The sequence below is a fragment of the Hoplias malabaricus genome, chromosome 10, assembly GCF_029633855.1.
Source record: "Hoplias malabaricus isolate fHopMal1 chromosome 10, fHopMal1.hap1, whole genome shotgun sequence".
Classification (NCBI taxonomy): Eukaryota; Metazoa; Chordata; class Actinopteri; order Characiformes; family Erythrinidae; genus Hoplias; species Hoplias malabaricus.
The window spans coordinates 26,558,219-26,586,201 of NC_089809.1; the positions used below are offsets into that span (position 1 = coordinate 26,558,219).

At 39.5% G+C, this 27,983-nt stretch overlaps 1 protein-coding gene across 4 annotated transcripts in view; it reads right to left on the minus strand.

Annotated features, from left to right (window-relative positions):
- ascc3 (activating signal cointegrator 1 complex subunit 3) overlaps positions 1 to 27,983 on the minus strand; it is a 143,750-nt gene that overhangs the window by 97,091 nt on the left and 18,676 nt on the right. For all 4 annotated transcript variants that reach the window (XM_066682880.1, XM_066682878.1, XM_066682879.1 and 1 more), the window contains 3 exons: positions 16,290 to 16,488; positions 11,944 to 12,079; positions 11,170 to 11,295 (listed from right to left, as the gene is read on the minus strand). In XM_066682880.1, coding sequence (XP_066538977.1) covers positions 11,170 to 11,295; positions 11,944 to 12,079; positions 16,290 to 16,488 — 461 coding nt within the window. The remainder of the gene's footprint in view (positions 1 to 11,169; positions 11,296 to 11,943; positions 12,080 to 16,289; positions 16,489 to 27,983) is intronic.

Here is a 27,983-nt window from a genome sequence, read left to right on the forward strand (position 1 = left end):
TCACGTCCTGCAAAACACTGTGTCACGGTGCCCACCGAAACAGCCGCACTTATATTAACAGCTCCCATCTTTTTGATTTATTGACTTCGTCTGTTTGTAACGAACGAGCAGGGTCCCCGTGCTCTTTAAACATTCAAATGTATGCAAATGTATGCATGCCCCGATGTTCACCTTGAGGTAATGCAAACATGTTGCAAATATGGGCTCGCCATCATGTAATGATCTCAAACAAAAATGTTTCAGTTTCCAGTTTCCCACCTCCTCCCTCTGTTCTCCATTCCTCCAAAACACACTCTCTATTATTATGCTAATGTATGCACACTTCCCCTTAAACAGTAAAAGCGGACCGGTCCCTTTTTCAGGAGCGCTCCCCGAGGTGCCAGTGTACACTCTGCAAGGTAGCATAGCCCTCAGCTAAGCCATCTGCTGACACATACAGTCTGACAAACTTAAAGCAGCTAGGAAATCTGTCACACATATGCTAAAAGCAGTCTTTTTAAAAGCTCCAGCCATGCCAGACTCACAATCCTCTGGCTGCTAGAACTTTGGTAATCATTGTACTAAACAGGCTTTTGATCAGGCCCCCTTGAGTGAGGATACAGAGTGATTGTCACATTGGCTGCCTGTTAAAATTTGTTCAGCTTTAAGCTAGAGAATAAATCTAACATCGCCAGGCAAGGCTCCAATTCAATTAAGGCAACAGCAGAGTGTCAGACTTTCAGCGCGGATGTTTCGAGGAGTACATCTCCCCTGGAAAACGTTTGCACCAAGAGGCCAAGCCGAGTTTTATCCCTGACACTTCAGGACTCCCTTGTCTTTCTCCAGAAATCGTCTTGAAGTTTGCACTTGGTGAAGTTCAGCTTTAGAAACAGGCAGTTTAGTACCTAGGTATTTGGACAGTAACACTGTTGAAGACTGGAAATGGAAAAGTGACTTATGGATAAAGTCCAGAATATCAGTTTCAATAATGTATTACTATAATTATATTACAGGCAAAGCTAAGGACTCTCAGTCTTGTTTATATAGCGCTGTGCAAAGGTCAGATATGCCTCTTTACTTCATTTCCTGTTTTAATTTCAGCTTTTTCATTTTTCACCGTGACAAAAACTCAGACAACCCGCATTAAAGGGTAAATAACCTATTTCAGTGTCCAGCCTTTACCTATATTACGGTTTCCCTTCTAACTCTCATTTTTCTCCCAGTCGTAGTCCTTCATCTCTTTCCAATAAAAAGTATGTTTTACATCTCATCTCCTCAACTATATTTCCTGTATAATACACACCATGAACCCATCAGCAGGTTTGCTACAAAAATATAAAAGCTGCCTTACATTCAGAGGTCACAGAGGATTGTACAAATGAATCATGTATTAATTTAGTAGAAGTGCATATAAAAAAATAATAATAATAATTTGCATAAGTTCTAAAATATACAACGTATGATTTCTGTGTTTGTGTTTGCAATGTACTATTATAGGCATACAGTAAAATTGGGTGCCTATGGGAAAATGCATATTTTATTAGTATGAATTCTTAAAGCTCTATTACTGCCTCTAAGCTCCCCTTTGTGTGAGCTTGATGAAGGGGAGTTGGAGTTGTCCTCGGCCCAAAGCAGTTCGCTGTGAGCCCCAAAGTACCTGACAGTCTAATTAACTGTGTGGATGCACAGCCATCAGGCCATATGTGAAGACTAGGAGAAGTGGGAGTACACCGGCAATCCACCAGTGACTTTAAACACACTAATTGGACCCTCATAGATCTCCACTGTGATTCTACAGCTACTCTCAAACACCCGAATCACATTGACCTGTTTTCCTGACTATCCTGGTTCTAAAACCCAGAACTCACACAAATACGAACAGCAAAAGGCACACGTTGGTAGCCGTAACCTGGATACTTATCTTGATGAAGTGTGTATGCAGAGCAAGCCTATCTCTGTGCGTGTGTGTGTGTGTGTGTGTGTGTAATTGAGACAGTGTACGCTCATGTATATGTTTAAGCCACTGCGAATAATTAAATCCTCAGCGTCAGTAATAGAAAACTAAGAGATATAATTGTTGTCGTTTGCATGCTATCCTTTTAATTACTTTTTGGTTCCATTTCATTCCATTTGAATTGATGGCTTGATCAAGTTTTAATTGCTAGTTTTTGCAAACAGCTTATCTGCCTGCCTCAAGCCCACACAGCACAAAATGACCTGCCTGAGTGACACAGACACACACAAACACACACCAGCACATACAGTTTTATTTCTTTATTTATTTTTACCCCCAAACACAAATACGCACAAGTCCCTGCCCCAATAACACACGCGCACACACCCTCACACAAACACAGACCTACACAGCAGATGCACTGTATCTGACGGACTAGGAGATGCAGATGCAGCAAACAGGAGGCCCATTCATTTCCCTTCAGCAGAACTGCAGGAAGCGAAGGAGAGGGGGGAAAAAAGCAGGGGAAGAGAGGAGTAATTTATCACCCCATCCTCAGGCAACTGTCCAAGAGGAGTCCAAATCCTGCACGGAGAAGCGAGCAAATGCAGCAGTCTAGTGCCACCCAAGAAATGGGCAGCAATGTCCTTCAAACTACAGCCATGTCACTCTCTCCAAATTCAAGAACATCTGCACTGAAAGCCAAAGTGCATACGGTCTAGAACAGCCTATGTGTATATAACATATAATAAATATATAAATAAAATACTGTGGAGCTTAAACTCAAAAATAACATACACCAGTGGTTCTCAAACTTTTTGAGCCAGGTGCCACCCGTTATAAACCGAACCCTCCAAGTACCCCCTATGAGTCTTATCACAGAAAAACACGCACCCCTGGTTCTTCGCTGTGGAATAATAATTCTAAAATAATTACTAACAATAACAGACTGAAGACTAAAAAAAGGCCTAAACTGAATGCTTTAAACACAGTGTGAACTGACAACATTTTTTGGGAAATGGTGTTAAGCTTTTTGTAAAAATTAAAAGTGAGAAAGTCAATTTAATATTTATTAATGATGTGCTTTAAATATAGGTGAAAACAGCCCTGCTTCAGGAGGATGGTCCTCACAGTAGCTCAGCGCTTGTAGCAGTAGGTCATGGTTGTGTTGTGTTTAAGGACTCTTTTTTTTGGCCTCTGGATTTTGCCCTTCTAAATTCAAGAGTATTTCCTGGTGTGTTCTCATGCTTGGTCTCTGCTCTTTGCTTACATCCAGAAAATAAGCAGTTGAAATTGTGGGCTTTCTTTACAACTAGTAAGTAATAAGTAAAATGTTCAAGGCCAATTTCATACCACCTCTTACTGCTTCATGTACCACCAGTGGTAATCTTACCACAGTTTGAGAGCCAAAAAAACACACTAATGCAAAGTTTCTCATCCTCTCTTCAACAGAAAATGGGAGCCTCTAGAATTGTCAAGATGCTGTAATGTTTCTCAATATTCAAATATGCATGAAAGCTGTGTTTTGGCTCTTTCCCGAACATCCCCCCACATGAGAATGCCAACACAGCTGGAAGTGAGAAGTGGGCTGAATTTTTCAAAAACTGAAAACTACAAGTGAAATATGAAACATCTGCACAATGCTTTGAAGCTCACCTGCTGAAAAAGAACCTACTGCATAGGAATAGAGACAGTGGGAAACTGAGCACTTATACATGACTAGTGTCATTTTTAAAAGCAGACTGACTGGGAAGGTAACCTATCCAAGAAATCAGAAGACAGGCTTTCTGTAGTAATCTGAGATAAAAGGCTAATAATTGATTAACATTTTATAGCGGAGGCAAAATCAAAATACTGACTACTTCTGCAGCAGGCAAACAGGAGCATGTCCTTAACAAATGGGGCTATTCACATATGACCTGCAACGTTTCTCAGGTTCACCACAGAAGAGAAATAACTGACTGAGCAACAATTAAAAAAATACCCTTTGAGTACTGCAAAAATACAATTTATTTTACATTGCACTTCAGAATTTTTAAACATTATTCTACTGCTTGTTCAAAGAAGTTCTCTGATTTGTTGCTTTTCCACCGGATGGGTCCGGCTCTACGTGACTCAACGCGGCTCGGCTCGCTTAAAGCTTGTCGCTTTTCCACCATCAGGGCTCCCCCGCGAAATGGAGCCAGTGATGTCGCAAACCCCGTCTCTAACAGGAATTGCTGGCTTTGAAAACCACAACAACGGCGGTGGTAAATTTAGCCGCTCATCGTGTTTCCGCGTGTTGTTTTTGTTTTTTGGACTGAACATGGCTCCGTATCCCAGTTCTCACAGATCAGTTTTACTTGTTGCACGTTCGGCTTTCACTGGAAATCATCAGTCGTTGGCCCAAGGAGCATATAAACTTCTTCAAAACACCTCGAGGTAAAGTTACAAGGTAAAGTCTGATAAAAATAAATGTGAAAGCTGCTATAACTTTAGAGATTTTACAAACGACGAGTCTGTGCTGGTTTTGAATGAGCTCTACATCTTGTGGTGATTGACATGCCTCTCTGGCCAATCAGTGTTCTGCAGGGTTTACATATCACCATTTAGTATCTACTCTGCACGGTTGGAACCCAGAGAAAGCTGGGACTGAAAACTTACCCAGTTTCAGGGACCTGGTACAAAATTTGGCGAGTGGAAAAGCCGAAGAGCTGTGCTGAGTCGAGTCGTGAAGATTCCATGCAGTGGAAAAGCGCCATTACAGTGATTTCATCAGGAATAGGGATTTAAACCCTGGGTATAAAACTGCTGTCACTCTCTAAAGCCAAGTATCTACATCCAACTACAGTTATATTGCTACAACACATGGCCTTTTGAGGCACATTCATTTAATATGCCAGTCCTGCTGTCTCCTCACAACATCTCACACCCACTAGTAGCCTCCTGGTACTTAGCTTTTGCCCAGTTAGTATAATATAATTGTGGCTATATAGGTACAGCTAGCTTCAAAACGTGAACATGAAAAGGACTGGAAAATTCAAGCCAACCGCACTTTGGGAGGTGTTCAGGGTTCATTAAGCAGGTGCACCAGCCTAAAAAACACTTGAAATCCTGCATTAGTCCAAGTGTGAAATGACTAAGAATGTCAACCACTTTCTACACAATATGAAAACAACTAAAATATGGCTCAACCACACAATGTGAGAACTTTGTTTTTGTTTTTTGGGAGTGAGGTGTTTTTAAATATATAGATAATACACTTTTTAAATATAGATAATAGTAGTCTAGCAGAGTAAATGTATAAATAAACTATTGCATTAGCAGTCCTGTATAACAAATGGAGTTTAAACCTGTTGTAAAAAAGGTGACTCAAAGCCATGTTTGTGGAATATGAAGTAATTTAAAGTACTTTATAGCTGCAGCTTATGAACAGCACTGTCTGACATTTTTGCAGGGTGAAATGGCATCAGGTCACATTGATTTCTATCTAAGTTCTGTGCAAAGTCAACATTTGTGTTCACTCAGTCTCTCAGACTTCAGAGTGCTCATCTAACACTTCCCTTGTGCTAATAAAGTAATTGAACAGCCCTTAAGATGGTGTCTGGGATTCTAGTTTTGAGAAATGAGGAGGGCAAGTTAAAAGGCATGTACTGAAAGCATAAAAAATATATGTGAAATATGTGATATATCATTTTTTTTATATTTTTTTTTTTACTCCCCCCCCCCCAAAAGTCTTTACATGATGAATATTTCTTGTCACACTTGGTGTACATCTACCGTAAGAGGACATACTTATGTAAACTTTGTGTCTGTCTCATTCTAAAGGAGACTGATGTGCTCTTTATAATGTGCACAACTGCTTTCCAAATCTAAACAAAAATACAACACAGGCATGTACATACACACACACACACGCCAGTGCACACAACTGTTTTAAAGGGAAGGACTGAAGAAAGGGAGAGAGGGAGGAAAAAACTGGATTAGGAAAGGCAATCAAGGGGGATTAATTATGGATGCGTCTCTGCTTCAGTGCATTTTGCCAGCAGCCAACATGCTCTGAAGCAGAAGTATGTAGGTAGTGTCTACTACCATGAAGCATGCTGTTGGAAGGAGTTTCAGCTCTTCACCTGTTTCAGGAACTGAAAGTCAGCATCAAAACTTCACACCATTCTCAACCAATGAGATTTAAGGGCGTTGAGGGAGGTTGCTAGGTCTGCAGCTTTCACAGTAAAATAAGCAGATAGTTTGAGCTAATGACTCTGATACAAAGGAGAAGCAATGTCTGCTCCAGATATGCAAGGGTTTATATAAAATCCACTCCTCTACAACATTTATATGTCCTTCTTGTCATGCATCATGTTCATCAAACTCCATTCGAGTAGACCCAGTTCAAGTCACACTGGCTCTGTCCATGGTGCTGAAAACAATTCTTATCAGCACCCAACACAAGCAAAACGTGACGGTTTAGGTATGCTCATCTAGAAAGGTCACGTTTATTAGCACAGAGAAACAGCAAAAGATGCAGGACGTAAATATTCTCAGCTCACAATGTTTGGGACACTGTAGCCAAAACATAGCAGTGCTATTTGTCTTGATCATTCTCAACCAAAAAAGGGTGTTGGGAATTTACAGGGAATCAAGGCTTGACATTTAAATTGTTAATTGTGCCATGAAAATTAACCCGTGTGAGAGGGTACCTGTATGTATGTGGAATTCTCTCTCGACCCCAGAAGGAGCTCCACATATTTATTCACAGAAATTAAGAAGGCTTTTAGCGGTGTGATGAGAGCAGGACTGTAGGCCTTGTGATTCATTAGTTAAAAGGGTCTCTAATAAATTCCCCACTTTTAATGTTTCACAAAGCTATTAAAGGCACACTGAACCACTATGTCCCTGTTGCCCATTATAGCTTTCAATAAATGACAATCACACAGCGCTTAAAAAGAAAAACAGACAGCCTTCTCAGCCTGCCTCTCAAAAGCCCCTAATAGCACGTAAAGACTTATTAGCCGCTCCGCCGTGCTGCTTTAGAAGAGCAAGGCACTTTGTTTCGGAGTTGCAGGAGCTTTACTAAATGAATAGAGCTGCTTCTCCACTTCTGTTAATTCGCAGAACTCAGCTTAAGAGCCTCCATATCAATCTCTATCAGGCTCACAGAGGAGAGAGAATCTGTTCAGGCTCCAGGCGGATACAACCTCACCAAAAAGATAAAGCTCTTTCTTCTTGTCCTTTACAAAAGCATACGCTGATGAAACTTAAGTAACAAGACACTTTCCAGTGCGTTCTGTCTCTTCGGCGCTCAGCTGGATACTGCCGTATCACCAAGTTCAGGGCAAAAGGCGCATCATTTATTGTGCTGTGGAGGAACGGAGCACGCTCATTGGTTTAATTAATGGTTTCCTGGGGAAGAGGAAAACACAAAGCTGAAAATTAAGCCCCAGGGGCAGGAATATAAATCTGCGCTGTCCGTTCCAATTTTCTCTCACTTACAAAAGAACAAGAGAGGTTCTGCCTTTCTGCTTCTTTTATCCGTGCATCCATTTAGACTCAATGCAAACAATGTCCTCTTGGGGGCAGGGCTGGGTTGCAACTAAAACCAAATCAGGCACATATAAGAGTCCACCGAGTTTGACGTCCAATGCAGAATCCTTAGCCACTCTCTGAAGCGAGAAGAATTTGAGACATCAGGTATTTTCCAACAATTAGAACCGCTGCTTTTTTATTTATTTTTTATTTCTCCAGAAAGTTATCACTCATTTTTCTTCTACACAACAGTGTTGGCTCTTCATCACAGCCAGCAGTCAGGTGAGGCATTTGACATTAGAAAGAAATTTCCTCCCACCACCACCGCCGCCACACACCGTCCATTAGGGCACTTGGGCGACACTTCCTCTACTTTACCTGCTTCCTCAGAGTGGTTATTATGTTTGACGCAAGTGGCAGCTCCTAAAAGCCACCGCTTCAAGCTTCATTTGCTCGTCCAGTCGAGTGTCTGCCACTCGCACACGCTCACTCAAACGTTTGGGCGGCTAAAAGCCGAGGGGACTGGGCATGGGCAAGCAGAGGGGCATAAAGGTCTCAATCAGGGAAAGAGAGGGGGAGGGGAAAACAACCCTTCGCAGTGATCATTCTAAAAGCTGAGAGCTTAACATGGATCCATGCTGATTTACACAAACTTGAAATACTTTGCCATACATTTTGAAATACATGGCCCTATCACTGACAGGAAAGAGCTGCCGCTCAGCCATGGCCCAGGCAGTATTTTGGAGGCAGATTGTATATGACAGCCTGTGTGGTGAACTGTGTCTTTTCTAACTCACACACTCACACTCGCACACATACCTGCACCTGAGCCTCAAACAGCCAACATCACAAATACAACAAGCGTATCAAAGGCATGACTAATTAATCCGCTCAAACTCCAAAACTTCACTGATCGTTGCGTCACACTCACTGATCCTGAGAATAGGGACGCACTCTGTAAGTCACCCGTGAACACACGCCTGTCATTAAGATTGATGAATTAAATAAGATTACAGCGCTGAGGGAGACGTATAGTAAACACTCAAAAAAGAGGTGATTTTTTGGGCAATATTTGTCAGAAGGACCACTTTGGGTTCCAAAAAAGAACCTTTCAAGTGACTTCAATTAAGCAAACCATACACTCAATGACTATTTAGAGAATCAAAGAGGCCCTTGCCAGAAAATCAATTATCATATTCAGGAAAGCATAGAACAAGCATGACTAGAGAAAATAACCATGGTTAGTTTATGAACCAGGTCAGAGGGTTGATGGATAATTCATTGCATTATTTCATTTTCCACACAAAGTGTATTTAAAAAGTAAACATATATTCATTCATTCATTGTCTGCAAGCGCTTATCCAGTTCAGGGGCGTGGTGTGTTTAGAGCCTACCCGGAAACACTGGGTGCAAGGCGGGAATACAACCTGGAGGTGGCGCCAGTCCTTCGCAGGGCGACACACCGTCACATATTCACTCACTTTTGAGTAGCCAATCCACCTATGAACATGTGTTTTTGGACCATGGGAGGAAACCCACATGAACACAGGAAGAACACACCAACTCCTCACAGACAGTCACCCAGAGCAGGGCTCAGAAAGTAAACACTAAAATAATAAAAGTTAAAAAAATATATATTTTCCATTTGGCAATTTTCAGACAGCTCTAACAATGAAGCAGACAAGAGGAAACACCTGCTGTTTTTGAGATGATGCTTAATATTTGTGGGGGAAAAAAAAAAAAAACATAATGGAAGCCCAACAATCATTATGTACCAGTATATTCACCTGTAACTTGTCAGATGTCTAAAACCTGACACTTTATATAAACAGCACCGAGTACCTACCACCCGAAAAACTCCACAGCCTCATTTCTATAATAAACACTACAATAGTCCCCTGTTCTATGTAGAATATATTGTTTTACATTTTACCTTTACAAACGTTGGTCCGCCCTGAATCTCATGCTGAGAAAACCCTAGATAAAGAAGGGTTCCCTGTAGCTAGAAGCCTCTTACTGGCTGGTGGGAGACTTGTCAGGGTTTGTCCATCAGTTCATAAGGCTGTTTGAGAACACACTATGAGTGTGAGACAGCTGAGGGCTGCACTCCATGAAGTGCGAACATTTTCCAGCAGTACCACTACACTGATACTATCTGCTCTCAACCTCCCACTCCACAGATGGATACATGTGCACACACCCATAAAAACATTTAGATACTGATTTTAAATACAATGCAAATTTAAAAAGTAAAAACACTGAGCATTATGCAAGTAGTCACTCATTAGAGTGAGTTGTGCCTATTATACGTCTGAGGAAGGCTGCTGATGCTAAATGCTGTGTTCTCTTTGCTGAATGCTTAGCTATTTCAGCAAAGGATGAGAAGCAACCATTACATGGAGGGATGACAAGGGGCACCTAACACATGCAAATGGCATTTCGAAAAGTAGTAGCTATTCCCTCGGTACAGTTGGAATTGCTACAGGGTCAAGGTAGCAACATGTACCAGAGCCAGAGGGATTCTATATTTATGTGAGAAGTGCTTAAAGGCACTTTGCAGATATAAAATTGTTTTAATTACTAACTATTTGGTTATCATTTGATAACTCTTGAACAAGTGTTTAAATATGAGGACTGAGCAATTAACGAGACACATCTGAACTTACTCTGAACTATTCTTCCTAGTAGAACATAAACAGGTGGTCATTTCAATGTCAACTGAAAGAGAGTTGCATTTTGCTGCAGATGAGGTTCGAACCTAGGACCAAGAGATCTGTAGTGCCACAAGGTCACCATTTTACAGCATTAATATAACAAAAAGACAAAAAAGACGTATTATCCCTGCATCCATAGGCAATAGTTTCCTCACAGTTTCAAAACAAAACAATTTTAACTAGTATGTTAATTCGTGGGCGGCACTGTGGCGCAGCAGGTAGTGTTGCAGTCACACAGCTCCAGGGGCCTGGAGGTTGTGGGTTCGATTCCCGCTCCGGGTGACTGTCTGTGAGGAGTTGGTGTGTTCTCCCTGTGTCTGCGTGGGTTTCCTCCGGGTGCTCCGGTTTCCTCCCACAGTCCAAAAACACACATTGGTAGGTGGATTGGTGACTCAAAAGTGTCCGTAGGTGTGAGTGTGTGAGTGAATATGTGACTGTGTGTGTTGCCCTGTGAAGGACTGGCGCCCCCTCCGGGGTGTATTCCTGCCTTGCGCCCAATGATTCCAGGTAGGCTCTGGACCCACCGCGACCCTAAACTGGATAAGCGGTTACAGATAATGAATTAATGAATGAATGTTCATTCGTTTAAAACAAAAGTAATATAAAGAGTTTCTGAAACATTCACTACTCTGTCCCAACAGTCCAGAAATAAGAGCACATTTACGGATACCTGCCTATTCAGCCTAGAGGAATTTAGCGCTGAACATCCTCAGTGACATAAATGGAGTCCAACTAGAGAGATTTTTATGAAGCAAACCCACAATTAGCACTGGTAAATTTAGGCTCATGTTCACCTGCTCCAGTGTGTTTCTCCAAGGACATTATAAATAAACAGTGAGGGGGAACTGCAGACCTATGTCAGCTCACCTTAAACTAGCTCAATCCACTCATTAGAAGTAGTGTAAATAAACTTTTGGCCACTGTAATCACTACAGCAAACCTGAAAATGTGTTTACTGAATGGATGCATGGAAACACTGTACTACGATTAACTGAAGTTAAGAGAGTGTAAACAAACCTCATCCAGGTCTGAGATGAAGACAGGCTTCTCCTGGAAGCCGATGGGCATGGGCTCGTTGGGCGGGATCTCAACCTGCTCAAACATCTTATTATTCTCTCTCTGGATGCCCTCAGGCAGCAGCAGCTGGAAAAAAAAGAGGGGAAAAAAAAAGTAGCAACAGCAGGATGCATTAGCCAAACCCAGTTACAATTTACCACCTGGCAAAGAGACAGAACCATTACCATCCATTAGCTCCCCACAACCCCAACGAACTCAAACACTCACAACTGCAGCCAAGGCCAGCTACTGGCTTCCAGAATGACTGCTGCTGCATATGTCATGCTGTCCTGGGTGGTGTTTTATGCATTTCTTGTGTATATATATAACACTAAGCTGTTGGAAGTTGAGATGAAAATTTGCATCTTTAACTAAGCGGCCAACGTCTGACAGACAAGCGAACACACTCACACATGCTCTCGGTTTTTCTTCTGCTAAAACCCACCTGTTTTTCCCCAATCACACAAAAAATATTTATGCAAATCACTGGCAAGAGAATATCCATTAGGCATTGAAATGAATATATCTTATGAACGAAGCTTACAAAACAAGGCTTTAAGTAACGTCCTGGGGGAGAATCTGAGAGAAATCAGCCAAACAGCATGATACTTAGCAAATATAACAACGGGAAGATTCAAACCGTCACAGAGGATTTCAGTTTCAGTTTTTCAATCTTTTACACAAAGAACCTGTAATGAAAGTAGCACCGCTGGTTGGCTTACTCCAGTGACTTACCTTGGACCCTCCTATGAAGGCAGAAGATTTTGTGGCCTCAGCATAAGAGTCATAGACATGAGGGTAGCGAGGACGCTCATATTCTCTGTGACGACCTAACAATGGGGAACGGCGGGCAGTCAGCAAGGCCTGCTCCCTGTGTACATAAACACACACACACACAAACACAAACATTTATCAGCACAGGCTAACCAAACATTGCACTGCCTCAGATCCTAGGTGTTCAGCTAGAGTGCTACAGTAACCTTGAAATTCTCAGAGTGTGGAACTGTCTGCGGTTTAATCAGGTCTCATCCTTGTCTCCATACAAATGTCTCCTGAGAACATGGAGTCATGACCCAAGCGAGCAAAGAGCATCAAGTTTGAAATCCAAACCTTACTGATGAAGTTCTGTCTGAACCCAAGCACCTCCAACTAGACACAAAACTGCAACAACAACAGCCTCTGTTCAGGTACCGTACTTGAAAATGTTGAATCATCTGCTTTCATGTGTGCACTGGTAAATAACAACTGAATGGCCTAATACGCGTCTTCCTACCTTTGAGAACCTTTACCAAATATATTTTAGTCTGGATTAATTGTACATTGGCTAGGCCACAGATCTCTAAATCTGGTCCGAATCAATTCACAAGACTGTATACTTGGAGTGTTTTCCCCTAAGTTTAGGTTGTTTTCACACAGTAATACATCAAAGTGCATCAAAATGTGTCATAACAATCCATGTAAGAACATTGTCTTTGCTTATTGGTCAGACCTGTATGGGGCGGGAGCAAGAAAGTTCATAGAGGAAGAAGCTCCTGTGTTGTGGAGTAGTGCATAACGCAAAGCACACCTGGCTCTGGGAGCTGTTTAGCTCAAACTTGAAGAGTTCACCTGATATTTGGGTCGGATCAAGAACTGATCACATTCTCAGCACAAAAAACTGTTCCAGATTTTGTTTGGAACCAGACAGAGACCACCTCCTCTCAAGGGTCTCTGTGTGGTTGTTTTGGTCCGCATCCGAGTGTGATTACTGCTTTCACACCTGCACAAACAAATCACACCAAAGGTGTAAACGAACGAGTCCAATTTAACTACAAAGTGCAGGTGTGAAAATGCCTTTAAAGGCGATGTTCATTATTTTAATCAAAATGTATGTATAAACTTTGAGGATGTTTCCTCACCATTTGCTAGCTCTCCAGTCTGTTTGCATATGTTTATGAAGCTCTGGTGTCTCGTATGCTATGCTATCTCTCTCTCTTTCTCTCATTCTGCGCACATAGGGGGAAAATGCATCTGAAGTAGTTTCAACAACAAACCTCCAAATGTCAAAAAGAACAAACTGAGATGACGATATTGCTATTTTCCTGCTTGATAGATCTGTAACACTGACTTTGTTAACATTTTTAAAACATTTGCTGTGTCAGATTAATTTAGATGGAAATGACTCTAATGTAGGGAAAGCGCCAACTGCATGAAAGAAAACAAAGACCTTGCGTTCAAACCCATTGTTTTGTGCTGTATGTAATAAGCACTGATGGCTGAAGACGGTTCAGTCCACTACTGGCAATTTCAAAATCCAGAACCATACACTGAATTCAAGGTCCAGCTTTAGAGACCTCTGGGTTACGTTAATGCATTGTTTTCAAGTGGGCTTTCTGCTACCACAAGTAATTCCAAGGTCTCTGGGTTGCGCTGGTCTCTCTCTGTTACATCCAGGAAAACCACTGCATTATCCCCATCATAGTCCAATGAAACTATGAAGATGAGTGATAGTAGCCTTGATGCCCTCCCAGCAGCACTCACTGAAGGATCACACAGGCATGACAAAATTGACAGATATTACAAGGTAGAGCTGAATAAAAAGCAGGATTAGGGCTGACTCTAAGCCAATTTGCAACATGCCATCATTCCCATACAATGCATGACACCCTGGAAATACACGGGAACACAGCAAAATCCAGCTTTCTCTACTCCAATATAAAATACAATCAGACATCAGTGAGAAACTGTAACTGAAACCAGTAACCTTCCTGTGACTCTGCAGACGTGCCAAAAACATCTTGATCTTATCAACTGAGACTAAGCTGAAAATGTTGCCTCCTCAGATTCCTCACTCAACCCATCTGTGAACTAGTCAGCAATCAGATCTGCTGGTGGAAAACTCATCCAATCTGGATGTCATACAGTATACTACACGATTCGGAGACATGCAGAGGAACCAAAGCTCAGTTTTCATAGGGCTGGATTGGCCTTTCTGCTCTGTGGTTCAACTTCCAATGTCTTCAGTTACACTGGGCACCGCTTAGAACAAGGCTAATAGTGACTTGCTGAGAAGAGAGTGAGAGCTTGCAGAGTCGTCTTTAAGCCACTATACCTTGTCCATGAAAGAAATTCTACACCTTTCAGACACCACACTGTAGGAGGGCCAGCTTGGTAAGGCCCAAAGGATGAGGATCATACACAACTATTAAAAAATTTGGTTTGAATACATTGCTTAATGTGGTTCAGACAACGCACAAAATTTAGATGGAGGGCAGGAACAGAAAAATAAAATGGAGGAGACTGTGCAAGGAGCCTGATGCCCTTAAACTCAAGAACACTAATGAAAACTCAAATGTATTGAGAGACATAGTTTGTTTTTATCAGACTGGTCGACCTGAGAGGCGCTGCTCTATGGCTGTCAACTGGTTCTTTTATTGTAATGTGGATTAAATGAGCAACAAAACATTCAGCATTACTCTGTGTTAACATTACGGTTGTTTATTTGAGATAACGTTAGGTTTTAAGTCCATCACCAGTGGACATTAACGGAACTCACAGAACTGAGCAAAATAAAATACCTACACTTCACAGACCGCACAGTCAAGTTAGCTTTCCGTTCCACCTTAAATGATACGGCAGGTACAGGGTACAGGTCTGCTTTACCATTTAAGGTGGAAGGGGCCTTCGGCGAATAAAAGCAGATGTTGAGAAGTAACAAACAACGCAGCACAACATAGTGGCAGATAGTGATACTTTCACACAGTTCCAGGGTTTTGGGTTTGTGGGTTCAAGCCCTGGCTCAGGTCACTGCTTTGAGGAGTCGGATGTGTTCTCCGCTTTCCTCCCACAGTCGAAGACCACATGTTCACTTTCAGAAAAACTGTCACAGTGGTGGTTCCCCTTAATGGAACTTATGTATTCTTAGTTTCGGAACATAACTGTACCACACTCTATATTAATTGTACATTTTTAAGTTGTGTTGATTCCATACGTCAAATATTCACTGCTCCTTCTGGAGAACAGAATAAAATGTACTTTATAGCTACACAAATAATAGGATGTTGTACATTTCAATGGTACATTCACACTGTATATTCAGTGACAATAATGTACCTGAACAGTATTTTTTTACCTTGAGAGTGTTTGTACATAGACTGGCTATTCAAAACTGTCTATTGCTGTAAGTGTGTGAGTGAATGGTGCCTTGTGATTGACAGGTGTCTTGTCCAGAGTGTGTTCCTGCAATGCACCCAGAGATTCCAGGTAGGCTCCGGACCCACCAGAAAAAAATTTGCATTTTTGTAATTATTACAAAATTTTGTAGCAGATACACAGTGTAACAATGTGTTCACAAATGTATTACTATTTCATATTTTAAAGAAATGTGAAAACCCTGAATCGTCCTGAAATTCTGATGAAAGGTGTCATAACATTTGCACAGGCCTCTGTTTTTTTTCTGCTCTAATAAATGAAATTCAGCACATAAACAGCATTTGTGTATTAAAATGTGCATAAGTGGGGTACATAAGACACTGTCATATTTCAGCCACCTAAGGATAGGACTCCCAATTAATCACATTTACCTTCGCTCTCTGTGGTATGGGCATCACAAAGGAAATATAAATGATAAACGATGCCATAGGGAATATTCATATATCTTCAAATTAATCTATACTGTGTGAGGTGCCCTTCTGGGTGACAAAACTAACAACTCCTACACTACATTCTGTGCTGACGGATAGATGCACCAGATGAAAGGAGCAAAGCGTGTTGTACATCACTAACATGTTTTAATTCACTGCTAATTTTTTCCTGTACATTCCAGCAGATATGGCCAGACAACGTTTTTAATTGCTCTATATCTTCAGAAATGAAACTTTCAGCAAGAAAATCCAGGAAGCAGCAACGCCTAAAAGTTGGAATACATTCATCATTCATATATATATTTTCTTCCCCATTCTTCAAGGGAACATGCTCTGATGAAATATGTAGAGGGGGCCTTTCTCTCCAGTGAAAGGGACCAACAGAGAGAGGTGAAAAGGAGAAGGTGGATATGAGAAAGAGAGAGAGAAACGCACAACAGCACGATATTACAGATTTACCTCTGTACTCTCAGTTCCTTAGGGTCGAATTGGAAAGTGGCTTCAGAGAATTCCCCGTCATCACCTCGCTTCTCTCTCTTCCTCTCCTTCTTCTCCTCCCGTCGGTAGAGCTTCATCATCTGCCGCTCCTGCTCTGACTGAATGGTCACCTGACAGCCATATACGGGCTTAACATTCTCTGTATTTTTAAGCATTCCATCTGTAAAACAAACACAATATACGTTTTTTAAATCAAATTTTCCCCTTGAAGTGATGCTTATCGCTGTAAAAAAATAACATTTTATAACACATTACTATCCCAATGTAATAGGAAATTTCCAAACATTTCATCTAAGCATTTAAAGGTATAACTGAATACATGGCAGATTCATAAATGTTAGTTCCAGCACCACTAACATGCCTTTGCACCACACCTTCCTTTAATGTTTCCACTTAACACATCAACCTCATTATATCCTGAAGCTTTTTTATTCAGTAACCACATGGGAAATTAAATAACAAGAAGCCTTGACATGCTGGCAGCTCCTTGTCCACTGATTGACGGACTGATTTTATCAGAAAGACCCATAGTTTTACATGTGTTAAAACTTCTTTTAATGCATTTCACACACCCACACTCTCAGACTCACTCATTTAATAAAAATGCTACACTTTCCACACCTTAAAAGGGTGAATATTTTAAGGGGTTAAAAATTACAAATGAAATAGGTTTGTCTTTTTTTAAATCCCACAGTGTATTTTTGACAGAAGCATCTAGTTTGTAAAATGTCTGAGAATGATGCCTCCATTTAATATCCAGAATATTTTAACTTTAATGCCTAGCCATCTCTGGCTGTAAAGAAATGCAGAATATTACTCAAACACCACTACAGCACACAGCTAGCTGAATACATTTGTGATTCAAGTTTGAAAACACACAGCAATGACAGAAGGAAGAAAAGTACCATGGAACATGAGAAACCATATATCCATTAGCATTGAAGAATATGCCCTAAAACAAAGCTATACTGCTGGCCTTGCTTGCCTTATGGAGAGCTGCAGGATAAAGGTTAAATTATCCATTAGACCACCTTACTGTCTGAAGCACAACAGCTCAATAAAAAGCCCAGTCTCTCTTGAAAGTGGATGAGATGTGATGATTGCACTGGGGCCTTGGCTGATTGTCTGAATGATCTCTTCTTTATCTTCTGTAAAGTCTGTAGCTTGAAGCAGCCCCTCCTCCCTCTAATCTTCCTTCACTAACACTGACAGTAAAGTAGAAAGTCTAATAACAATTTTGAAAAAAAGCTTGCGGAGACAATCTCACATCTCATGCTTTTACAAATATAAATACTTGCCTGCTTGAATTTTTCAAAGAATACACTTTGACTGTTGAGAACAAAAGCACAGAGGAGAGACACGAAGGTGAAGTGTAAGTTTTCTACTTGATCACACTTGACTAGTGATGAGCTTTGCTAGAACAGAGTTAAAAATAGGATTAATATTTCATTCAAACATTAAGCTGATACAAATCCTCAAAATCCACACATTTACAAACTATCAGGTCATATTCATCCAACCCAATGTCTTTCAGAAGGAGTGTAAAAATGATCTGTGCTCATTCCTAGGCATCATTCTGTAGGAACTTTCATTTGAGCTGTTAATTAATGTGATTCCATTTGAAATTTGCTGTGATTCATGCTTGTACTTTGCTCAGTCAATTCATTTATGGCTGATTAACTGCTCACAACATTCCTCTTGTTTCTGACATGAGTGAGAGAGAGTCTGGGACAGGACAAAAGGCAGTACCTAGCACATTTAAAAAGCATTTGATTGCAAGTTTATTAAATATACAGCTGACAAATATAAATGACAAGCAAAACACATGAATTTCAAACAAACCCACCCACTACTTTACCAAACATTAATTGCGTAGCACAAAAGAAAAACGGTAAACTGCAGTGAACCATTTGATCCACATCACCCTCCCAACTGGAGGCAATTGTGAGGGAAGGCAGACGTTCAATTGTCTATTCCTCCCCAAGGTGTCACCCTGGTGTGCACCCAGCGAAGGAAACAGAGCGTGCGGCCCACCAGCAGCTCCACTTACGCAGACGGAGGAGACTCGGCTTTCCAGACGCATTATTACCGATCTGGCTGATCTAACCAGACACATTCTAGTCATTACAACACCGTTAATTATGCAAAGGGCTTGTTTTAATCGACGTCATTAGCTTGTAGCTGGACACTAAGACATCTTTGTCCCATCTGCTTAAAATCACTCTGCCTTCAAAGCCTCAACAGACAACAGCTACTCGATGTTTATTTAGACAGCACTGGGGAGAACAAACACACAAAAACAGCAACAAACGATGATTGAATATTAATGTTAGGAACAACAGGAACATGTACTGTCTGTTCCTCTCAGACAAATGTATTTCAGGAAAGAATGTAACCAACACTATCAGACTATAATAGGATTGGCGAGAGTGTGAAATTACCCAGGTTTGCAGGTGCAAAGCCCACTTATTTTCTATTAAATTAGCAAAACTGACAGTGATATGCTGACACTGCTCAAATGGAAGGCCCGGGAGGCATAATCCTTAATCTCATTGACTCCCTGGGAAAAGCAGGTGAAGCAGTTTGCTCACCCAGACAGTAAGAAAGAACTACAGCAGCACAGCACTGAAGTGTATTAAGAGCAGCATAGCTATGGAAAATACTGTAATGGGCTAATGCCCACAGCATAAAGTGCAGTCTTAAAAACTGGATTTATATTTCTGCACATCATTTAAATTCCGCAGCTTTTTCATGAAGATTTGCTAATTTTCTAAATTGTTTCCAGTCACAGAAAACAAATATCAAAACTAATTCCTGCATATCTCTCTGCTGAGCTGAGCTGCCTGACCCGATGCTGAATAGCACATTTTCCTGACTGGGGCTTTCCTGCCTGTCTCCATTCTGATCAGCTTTGACCACTAGGGAGCACTTACACACCCCAACCAACCTCTAATACAAATGTCATGAATTGGGTGTTCCTCCCAGGGAGTCATCTGCGTTTGCCAGTGTCTTACTTTTGCATCCACCAACTGATTGATGGCACTGGGGTTTAACTGAAACTCTTCATTTTTCACTTGCCTCACCATAACATGGGATTACAGACTACGGTGCACTCACCAACTCCATGTGTTTATATACTACACTTTGTTTATTGCATTACACCAGTGTCACTTGGTTCCTCTCTAGGTTTCTTCCTCTTGTCTTGAGGGAGTTTTTACTGTTTTATGTTGTCTCTGCAATATTCATTTGGGGCTAAGACCCACAATCGTGTAAAAGGATTTTATGACAAAGGCAGTAGTAAAAAGCACCCTATAAATAAAACTGACTGGAAATGAAATGAAAATGATAATGTTTGTGTGTGTGCTGGTACAACTGGATCAGACACAGCAGTGATGCTAGAGTTTTAAACCACTCAGTGTCATTACTGGATTGAGAACTGTCCACCAACAAAAACATCCAGTATACAGCTTTCTGTGGGCAGCACCCTGTGACCACTGATGAAGGACTACAGGATGATCAGCACAAAAACAACAGAGCTACTGTATCTATCAACTCTCTGTACACTCGGTTAGAGGAACCTACTTCATTGGTCCATCTTGTATATATAAAGCCAGAGTGTTTAATAACTCCAGCTGCACTGATGTGACTGATGCACTTCTAACAACATCTGTAGTGTCACTGCAGCGCTGAGAACGATCCACTACCTACATCATACCCGCTCTTTAATGGCCCTGACCACTAAAAAATAGAGTGAATGGGGGAAAACAAGTATGCAGTGTAATTGATAAACTACAGTCTGTTATGAGTAAAACAAGAAATAAGTGTGTAGTGTTGACCTTCAACAAGCTGACACTGAACAGAACCAGTTTTGATGTACACATATAAATGTCATTATTTATTTTGATCATTATTATGACACAATGCACTGGCAAAGGACACGGGTCATCTAGGGAAATTCTACCTAAAGCCATTTACTGCATTGCTTGCATTTATTCACAACATTCTTTATACAAGCACGGTAATACAACAGTACATTTCTGTAGTTCTACTTTGCACGCTCAAGGAAATCTTTAATTAAAAAAGTGACAAGATACTACACAGCTCATTTATTTTTCCTGTCACATGCTGTAACTGAATAGCAATTAACACTACGTAAACAAACACTAAGATATCTGTACCACTATGTAACCATGACGATCTGAACACTTTTGCGCATGTGTGTATGTATGTGTGTGTGTATATATATATATATATATATATATATATATATATATATATATATATATATCTCCTAATGAGCTAATGAGGTGGACTGAGCCATTACTTACTTTTCAGTACAGTAGGAGCAGTCTGTTTCTGAGACATAATAAAATGAAAAAAGATAATAACAGTTTCGATAGAACTGGAAAGGCTTAATTACAAAATGCATATTAAAAAAAAAAAAGCTGAATTACAGGAAATCAGTGGAGGCGATCACAAAATGATGCAATCTAATTCATTTCATTCAGAACAAAAGGAAACGGTTTCAAAAAAGGCAGTATATTTAAGTATGACTGTTCTCTCTTGCCATGGCTAACAAGTATTAATTATGATTAGACCAGGAGTTGGATCATAATCCATTATGTAATCTCAACATTTAAATATTATATCAATAGACCCAAGGAATTAGATAAACTAGTTAATAACACCACTGAGAAAAAATATATATATTACTTAAAAATCATTGAATGTAGATGAAATTGCGAGGAAATATTATCCACACTTTTTAATGTATAATGTGAAATAGATACAAAGCTAAATCTAATAATAACCTTAAGCCCAACATAGCTGAACTAGATGAGCTAAGACCAGATATTCTTGAGAAATGCTTCCAATACATCTTTATATCTGTACTTCACATTATCAATCAATCTTTAACCACCTAAATTTTCCCAATTAAAGACCTATCTCTATTTTTCTGTGTCTTTTTAAAGTTTTTTTTTTTTAAATAGTCTAGAATTCAACAATATCAATATGGACTCAGACAGAGCTTTGGCTGTAATTCAGCTAATAGAAAAAAAATGTAAAGGCACCAGACAATAATGAAATAACTGTAGAGATCAAATCATTTGACACAGGTAAATATGATATTCTTACCGAAATGTATTTACTATGGCATCCATCCATAAAACAGTGTCAGACTGATTCAGAAGTTACTTAAACAGTAAACAGTGTGCCACATGGACAAACTTACACTCTGATCTAATGAGTGTGTAAATGTAGTATTCCTCAAGGGTCAATATTAGAACCATTACTACTTTTTATATACGATAAAGATTGTTAAAGACTTTGACACAGATCAATCAATTTGATTAGGTATAAACTGAATTAACTCACATCAATACCTGATTTAAAACACATGATATCTTTCAGCATCAAGAAAACATGTTCTTTGCTCCAAGAAGCAAAAAAGGAATTAATACCCTACCATCAATGTAGTACGATGATGATGACAAAAGCAACTCCTTCCAGTGACCACTGTATTAAATTTCTTGATGTACTTACTAAAGTTAAACTTAGCTGGAAAAAACATACTGCAGTAATATAGCCTTGGGCAGATGAAGGATATTATTGAATATTGTTAAGTTCAATCAGTGTTAACCATTGCCATGTTGTTGCCTTTTTTAAAACATTGGCTTTCACAAGCATTCCAGTCTGTGGTAATCAATATTAAAAATGAAGGTCTGTATAAGAGAAAAGATGTCATCAGTCCATCGCTAAAGTACAAGTAGTCTCTCAAGCCGATATATTCTTCAAAAGCAAATTGTCAGATTTACCATCTACTCACCCTCTATTTTTTTAACTTAAATATTCTTTGCATATTCTTATTCAAGCAAAGCCTCTTTCCTGCTTCCAAAACACATTTCAATACAATTCTAAAATCCATCTATACTCTACCAGAGCCCTCAACACCCTATATCCTGCCTTCTATAGAACCACATTGAGTCAATTCCGTTTCACAGAGAGGACCTTATATCTGGTACTTTTCCCACCCAACTTTAAACTGTAACCTATAACAGTCTGAACTCATTTCTTTCTCATTTCCTCCTCCTATTTTTTCTCTTTTTCTAAACAAAACGTGTAATTTAAAGTGGGAAAGTGCCTTTTTTGTACTTTCTCTGCACTATTTTGTTTACTGTTATGTGTTTTCTTTCATTTTCTGTACTCCAATATTATAATATATTCTAATAAATAATCTAATCTAGAGCAAAGTCTACTGCAGCTTGGTAGTTTATTGGTGTATGACAATATGGTTAACCACCCAATGCACCAAGGGAAAAAAAATGTTATTTAAAAATCTGTTTGTTCTATTTGACTCAAAGCTCATTTTTTTGTTCCCCCCCCCCCCTTTTTTTTGTTTTTGTTTTTGTTTTGCCAGCATCACTCCAGCCACATCAGACTTATTCTGATAGAAGTGTAACTGATGATAAACTAATGAATTATGATGATTTTGTCTACAGAGTTAGGACTATTTTGGGAAAGGTTACTGTCACTTTAATAGCTTTACCAACAAGTTATTTACTGGTCATTTAATCATTCAATAGATTTATAAAAACTGAGTTTGTAAGAGTCATTATCTTCTTTCAATATCTTTGGATCCAGTCCATCAGAATATGTTGCTCTCTGTCATATAGCAGCAACAATTCATGTCCCTATCTGGTTACAAGATACAACTATTGGCACAGCTCTTCTGAAAGAGCCTACTCATCTCCACCCCCCTCCAACAGAATCTCCAGACTGAAACTCTTATTCTGAGCATTGCGGTTCTAGGCTTGTCCACCCTCTCGCTCACAGCGATTGCCCATCAAAACTCAAAAGGTTCTTTTGAATATTTCATACAGTCTGTGGCACCCTCTCTGCCTCCCTGCGATTTCCATCTCAAAGGCAACTCTTCTCTTTTCTTTGGCGCTGCATTTGGGACACGGTCACGTCTGTATCCCCACAGCCCCCTGCTGACACCAGCGTTGTATGGAACTGCACCTCTTTCTCTGCTCTCTTCTTTGATGTCCCTCTTTTGCCCACACTTTGGCTTCACAGTGCAGGCACATGTGCTGCCCATTAGACTGTGTGTGTGACTGAGGCTATTTTTCGCGCCACTATGTTTCTGTTACTACATCCATTACCCCCTGCGGAGCAATTACCCCCGTGGAGCAATTACCAGGCAGAAAAAAGGAAAGGAAAGGAAAGCAATACAAATGGGTCGCTTTTCTATTCTGTATTGTTTTTTTCTCTCAATGCATTTGCAATTATTAAAGGGCAATCCTCTTTTAAAAAGTATGTAGCATGGAGTCACAAAAACACTGACCTGTCAATGAAGTCCAAACATTTTTTTTGCCAAAAGGGGGTGCTATAGCAGCTCTGTTACAAATGATACATAAGATTAGTTTGTCCACATCTGGCAACATTTCAACAGTAATTTCTTAATTGGCCGCCTGATGGTAGCCGTAAAAACACCAATTGTGATATTTTTTGATAAACTGATATTTATTTATTTATTTATTTTTTCAAACCATAGCAAATCATTGAATCGATGAGGGATATGAGTCGCAGCTCTTATGATCACTGTAAAACCTGCCACTGCATAGTCAGGCATTCATTTACCCTGCCCTCCTATTACATGTCTAAGATTTTTCCGTAGATTATTCACTCTACAAAACGCACGCACAGATAAAGCTAATCAGCTCTTGACAATCCCACACAATAAAATCACACCTCTCTTCATGGGATGCAAAGAGTGGGCAATTTAATCAGCAGCTTTTAGCCCCTCTTCTGACCTCTACCCATGGTTGTCAAGGTAACTAATCTCAAAAGCAGTCTGGCAAGTGAACTTTTTGACTAGCCAGCAGCCCATTACCTCTTCTTAACAGAGGATGTATGAAATACTACAATTACAGCAAAGTAATATCAAAGAAAAACAGGATAATTTATTCAGGAAAATACAATGAAAGAAAGACATCCAGAAATAAAGAGAAAGAAAAGAGAAAAAAAAACTGAGGGAAGGCTTGAGACACACACAGAGAGAGAGAGAGAGAGAGAGAGAGAGAGAGAGAATGATTGAGATTATCATAACTACCAAAAAAAACTACATATTTGTATTAATTTAATTATGTGACAATTTACCTGAATCAAAACAAGAGCTGCAGTAAAGTGTCAATATTTCTCCAAATAAAATCCTGCATTATCAGTATTTAGGATATTTAGGATGCATACTAAAGACAATCTCTTTTTATTGCAGAATGACTCACAAAAAGACATTTTCACCGTAGGTAAATTCATTGTATTATTTTTTTTTTTAGCATTTAGATTTTTTGTAGGTTGTAAAAATTCCATTTAGCATATTTCTTATTAATATTAGCATGTTTTACTGTAACAACATGCATTTTATAAATTCAGTGCTGTGACGGACACGGAACAGTGTTTAAATAATGTCCACTTGAATAACTATGCCTCTTGACGACATCTGAGGCCTAGAGCACATCAGCAGTGGCCTCACGAATCTAGAGTTTCGTATTCAATTTAAGTTTATATTCTGAGCTTACGCAGATGCCATGCCTGAAGTTATTACATAAAGACAATACTTAAATACGTTATAGGCCTTTCAATGCTACCCTCAAAACACTGTCAAAGGACCTCAAATCAAAGTACGCTGTCCTCGTCTCCCCATCAGTATATTTTTAGCATTTAAGGCATCAATATTGCATTAAAAATAAAACCAAAATATCTTTCTTTAAAATCTTAACACAAAGGTGGTCAGGTCAGTGCAGCATTACAAGCAGAAAGAAATCAGCATTTGATCTCTGCTTCGTGATGCGGAGGGCTCAGAAAAGCCATATAAACAGATGTTAGATATACAAGAAAATAAATGCAATTTGATCCAAATCAGAGATTTGAAAACAGTTGTAAGAACATTTTGAAACATAATCTTTTCTATATAGTCTTTTTTTAACTATTATGTTAATATTTTAGCAGAAATCAGGGATGTCTCAAAGAGATCCAGAGTACTAGGACTGAGGCCAAGGTACTGATTATATTAAGGTTTTTCTACACCACTCCCACAAACACACCATTGTCTGCTGTATGTCTTCTGAAGTATGTACTAAACAAACTACTAAATCATTATGCTATGAAACAAAAGTATTAAAGAAGTCTCAGTACACTACAGTGTGAGCTCCAACTGTACATGACTATGCACATCAAAACAAAGTGTTTAACTTCAGCTTAAAAACTAACTAGGATAATAGAATGTGTCCCCAACATTTCTTACAAATATATCTGGTTGAATGTTTCAAAAAGGTTGATTAATATGAATGAGAAACATGGCATTTAAATATTTGAATCTGATTTGTCGTACTATAACAGAAGCATCAAAATAATCTGAATTCAATATTTACATTAAAAATCATTTTTAAATATTTTACTTTATACATCTCCAAAATAAGGCTGAAAAAAAAAAAACTTGAAAAGTCCTCGTGGTGCTTTTCCACCGCATGAGTCCAGCTCTACACGACTCGACTCGACACAGCTCGGCACGCATAAAGCTTGTCGCTTTTCCACTGCCACAGCTCCCCCACGAAATGGACACGGTGACGTTGAAAACCCTGTCTCTAACAGGAATTGCTGGATTTGAAAACCTCAACAACGGTGGAAGTAAAGTTAGGTGCTGTTGACTCATCATGTGTTTTTTTATATATATATATATTTTTTGGACTGAACATGGCTCTGCACCCGTGTTCACACAGATCAGTTTTACTTGTTGCATGTTCGGCTTTCATTGGAAATTTTTGTCAGCCATCGGCCCAAGGAGCCTACAAACCTCTTCAAAACACCTTGAGGTAAAGTTACAAGCTTCCGCTGTGAATCCAATAAAACATATGTAAAAGAGATTTTACCAGAGGCAACTTTGTGCTGGTTTTGAATGAGCTCTGCATTTCGAGGTGATTGACATGCCTCTCTAGGCAATCAGCATCGTCACGATTTACACGTCACCATTAAGTACCTACTCTGCACAGGAAACCGGACTGAGCAGGGACTGAAAACCTACCCAGTTCCAAGGACCAGGTATCAGATTTGACCAGTGGAAAAGCCAAAGTGCCGTGCCGTGTCCAGTAGAGTTGTGTAGGTTCAGAGAAAAGCACCATTGCGGTTTCCACTCTTTTCAACATATTCAATTAGAAAAAGTTCAAAGTGTCATTTTTCAGTCATAATACGAAATATTATAGGTCATTATATTCAGTCAAAATTAACTGAATATAAAAAAAGAATCCATGACCTATTGTCTATATATGAACAAAATTATTTAAATGAGCAATGCATGCTTCTTGAAGCATCAAGTAACAGCACTGCCAATCATTGATCCAGCCATATCCAGCCGTGCTATCCGTTGATCTGACACTAAGCAGATATTGATATATTGCAAGCTACATCATACTGTCACCAAGCTTATGATAAACTGAAAAGATGATAAACTGATTAAAACCACTGCACCACTGGAGTTATGGCATCTGATTACCCGTAATGACAATTCTGATACACAAAAACATGCAAAATTTTAACAATGTAAAGGTGATGCTAAAAACAACTCTGAATTCCATCAAATATATTCAGCAATAGTGGAGCTCCCTAGATAGTAAAACAAATACTGTCATGTATTGTGACTTATAAACATACAGGAATAAGCTGGATTTCTGAATAAATGACTCTCCATGGTGGAGAAATTAATTAAGGACAACAGAGATTCTTGATTAACAAACAATTTACAAAGAACTATATTACATGTCTGTAAATGTGTTTATTAATCTCTGTATGTTTAAAGTATTACATGGTATCTGAGCATGTGCAGTATCCAAGTATGTGCAATACGAATATCCTTCAACAACATTGTGTCATGTACCATTTCAAACCACTTCAAACACTCACTGGTCGTTTTACTAGTGATGCCTTTTGTGTATCTTCACTCAATGGCCATTTTATCTGGCTATCCACTTATAATATGGGAGCTTTTTGTATTTCTAATATTACATATTCTAGTCTGTTTCAGTGCACAATATGTTAATTTCCCTTTACCTGTATTACATGGGCAGTGGATCGTTCTAAGCACCGCAATGGCACTCATGTTGTGACTGTTTGCGGTTCAGAGGAAATCACACAAAACAGTGTTTTTTCTTTCTTTTTTTTTTCTTAAAGAAAGAAAGTCCAGCAACCAAATACTATCCAGCCCATAGCAACCTGTGGCCAAAAGTGGAACACTAAAAACTTTGTAACATATCATTGCTGTCTAATTAAAAACATATATCTCCAGAAAGCTAACTTTTCAGGAAAAGGAAAAACTGTATTTCTCTGACTGTAGCAGTAAAAATAAACCACGGATAATGCGATTTATACCAATTTCATCTCAGAAATGTAAAAATATCTTTATTGAGACATGTCCAAAAGTTTCATATGTAAAATGGACTTGCGTGTGTTGTAGACAGCAAACATTGACAAACTTGGATTTCTTTTGGTGGATTCGATGAGCCACGTCCAACTCCCTGTAACCACAGCCTGCAGCATTTTCTCCTAAAACACTGCTGCTATGAGTCCATGTTTTAGCAAAAACAGAGTTTATTGTTCATTTAT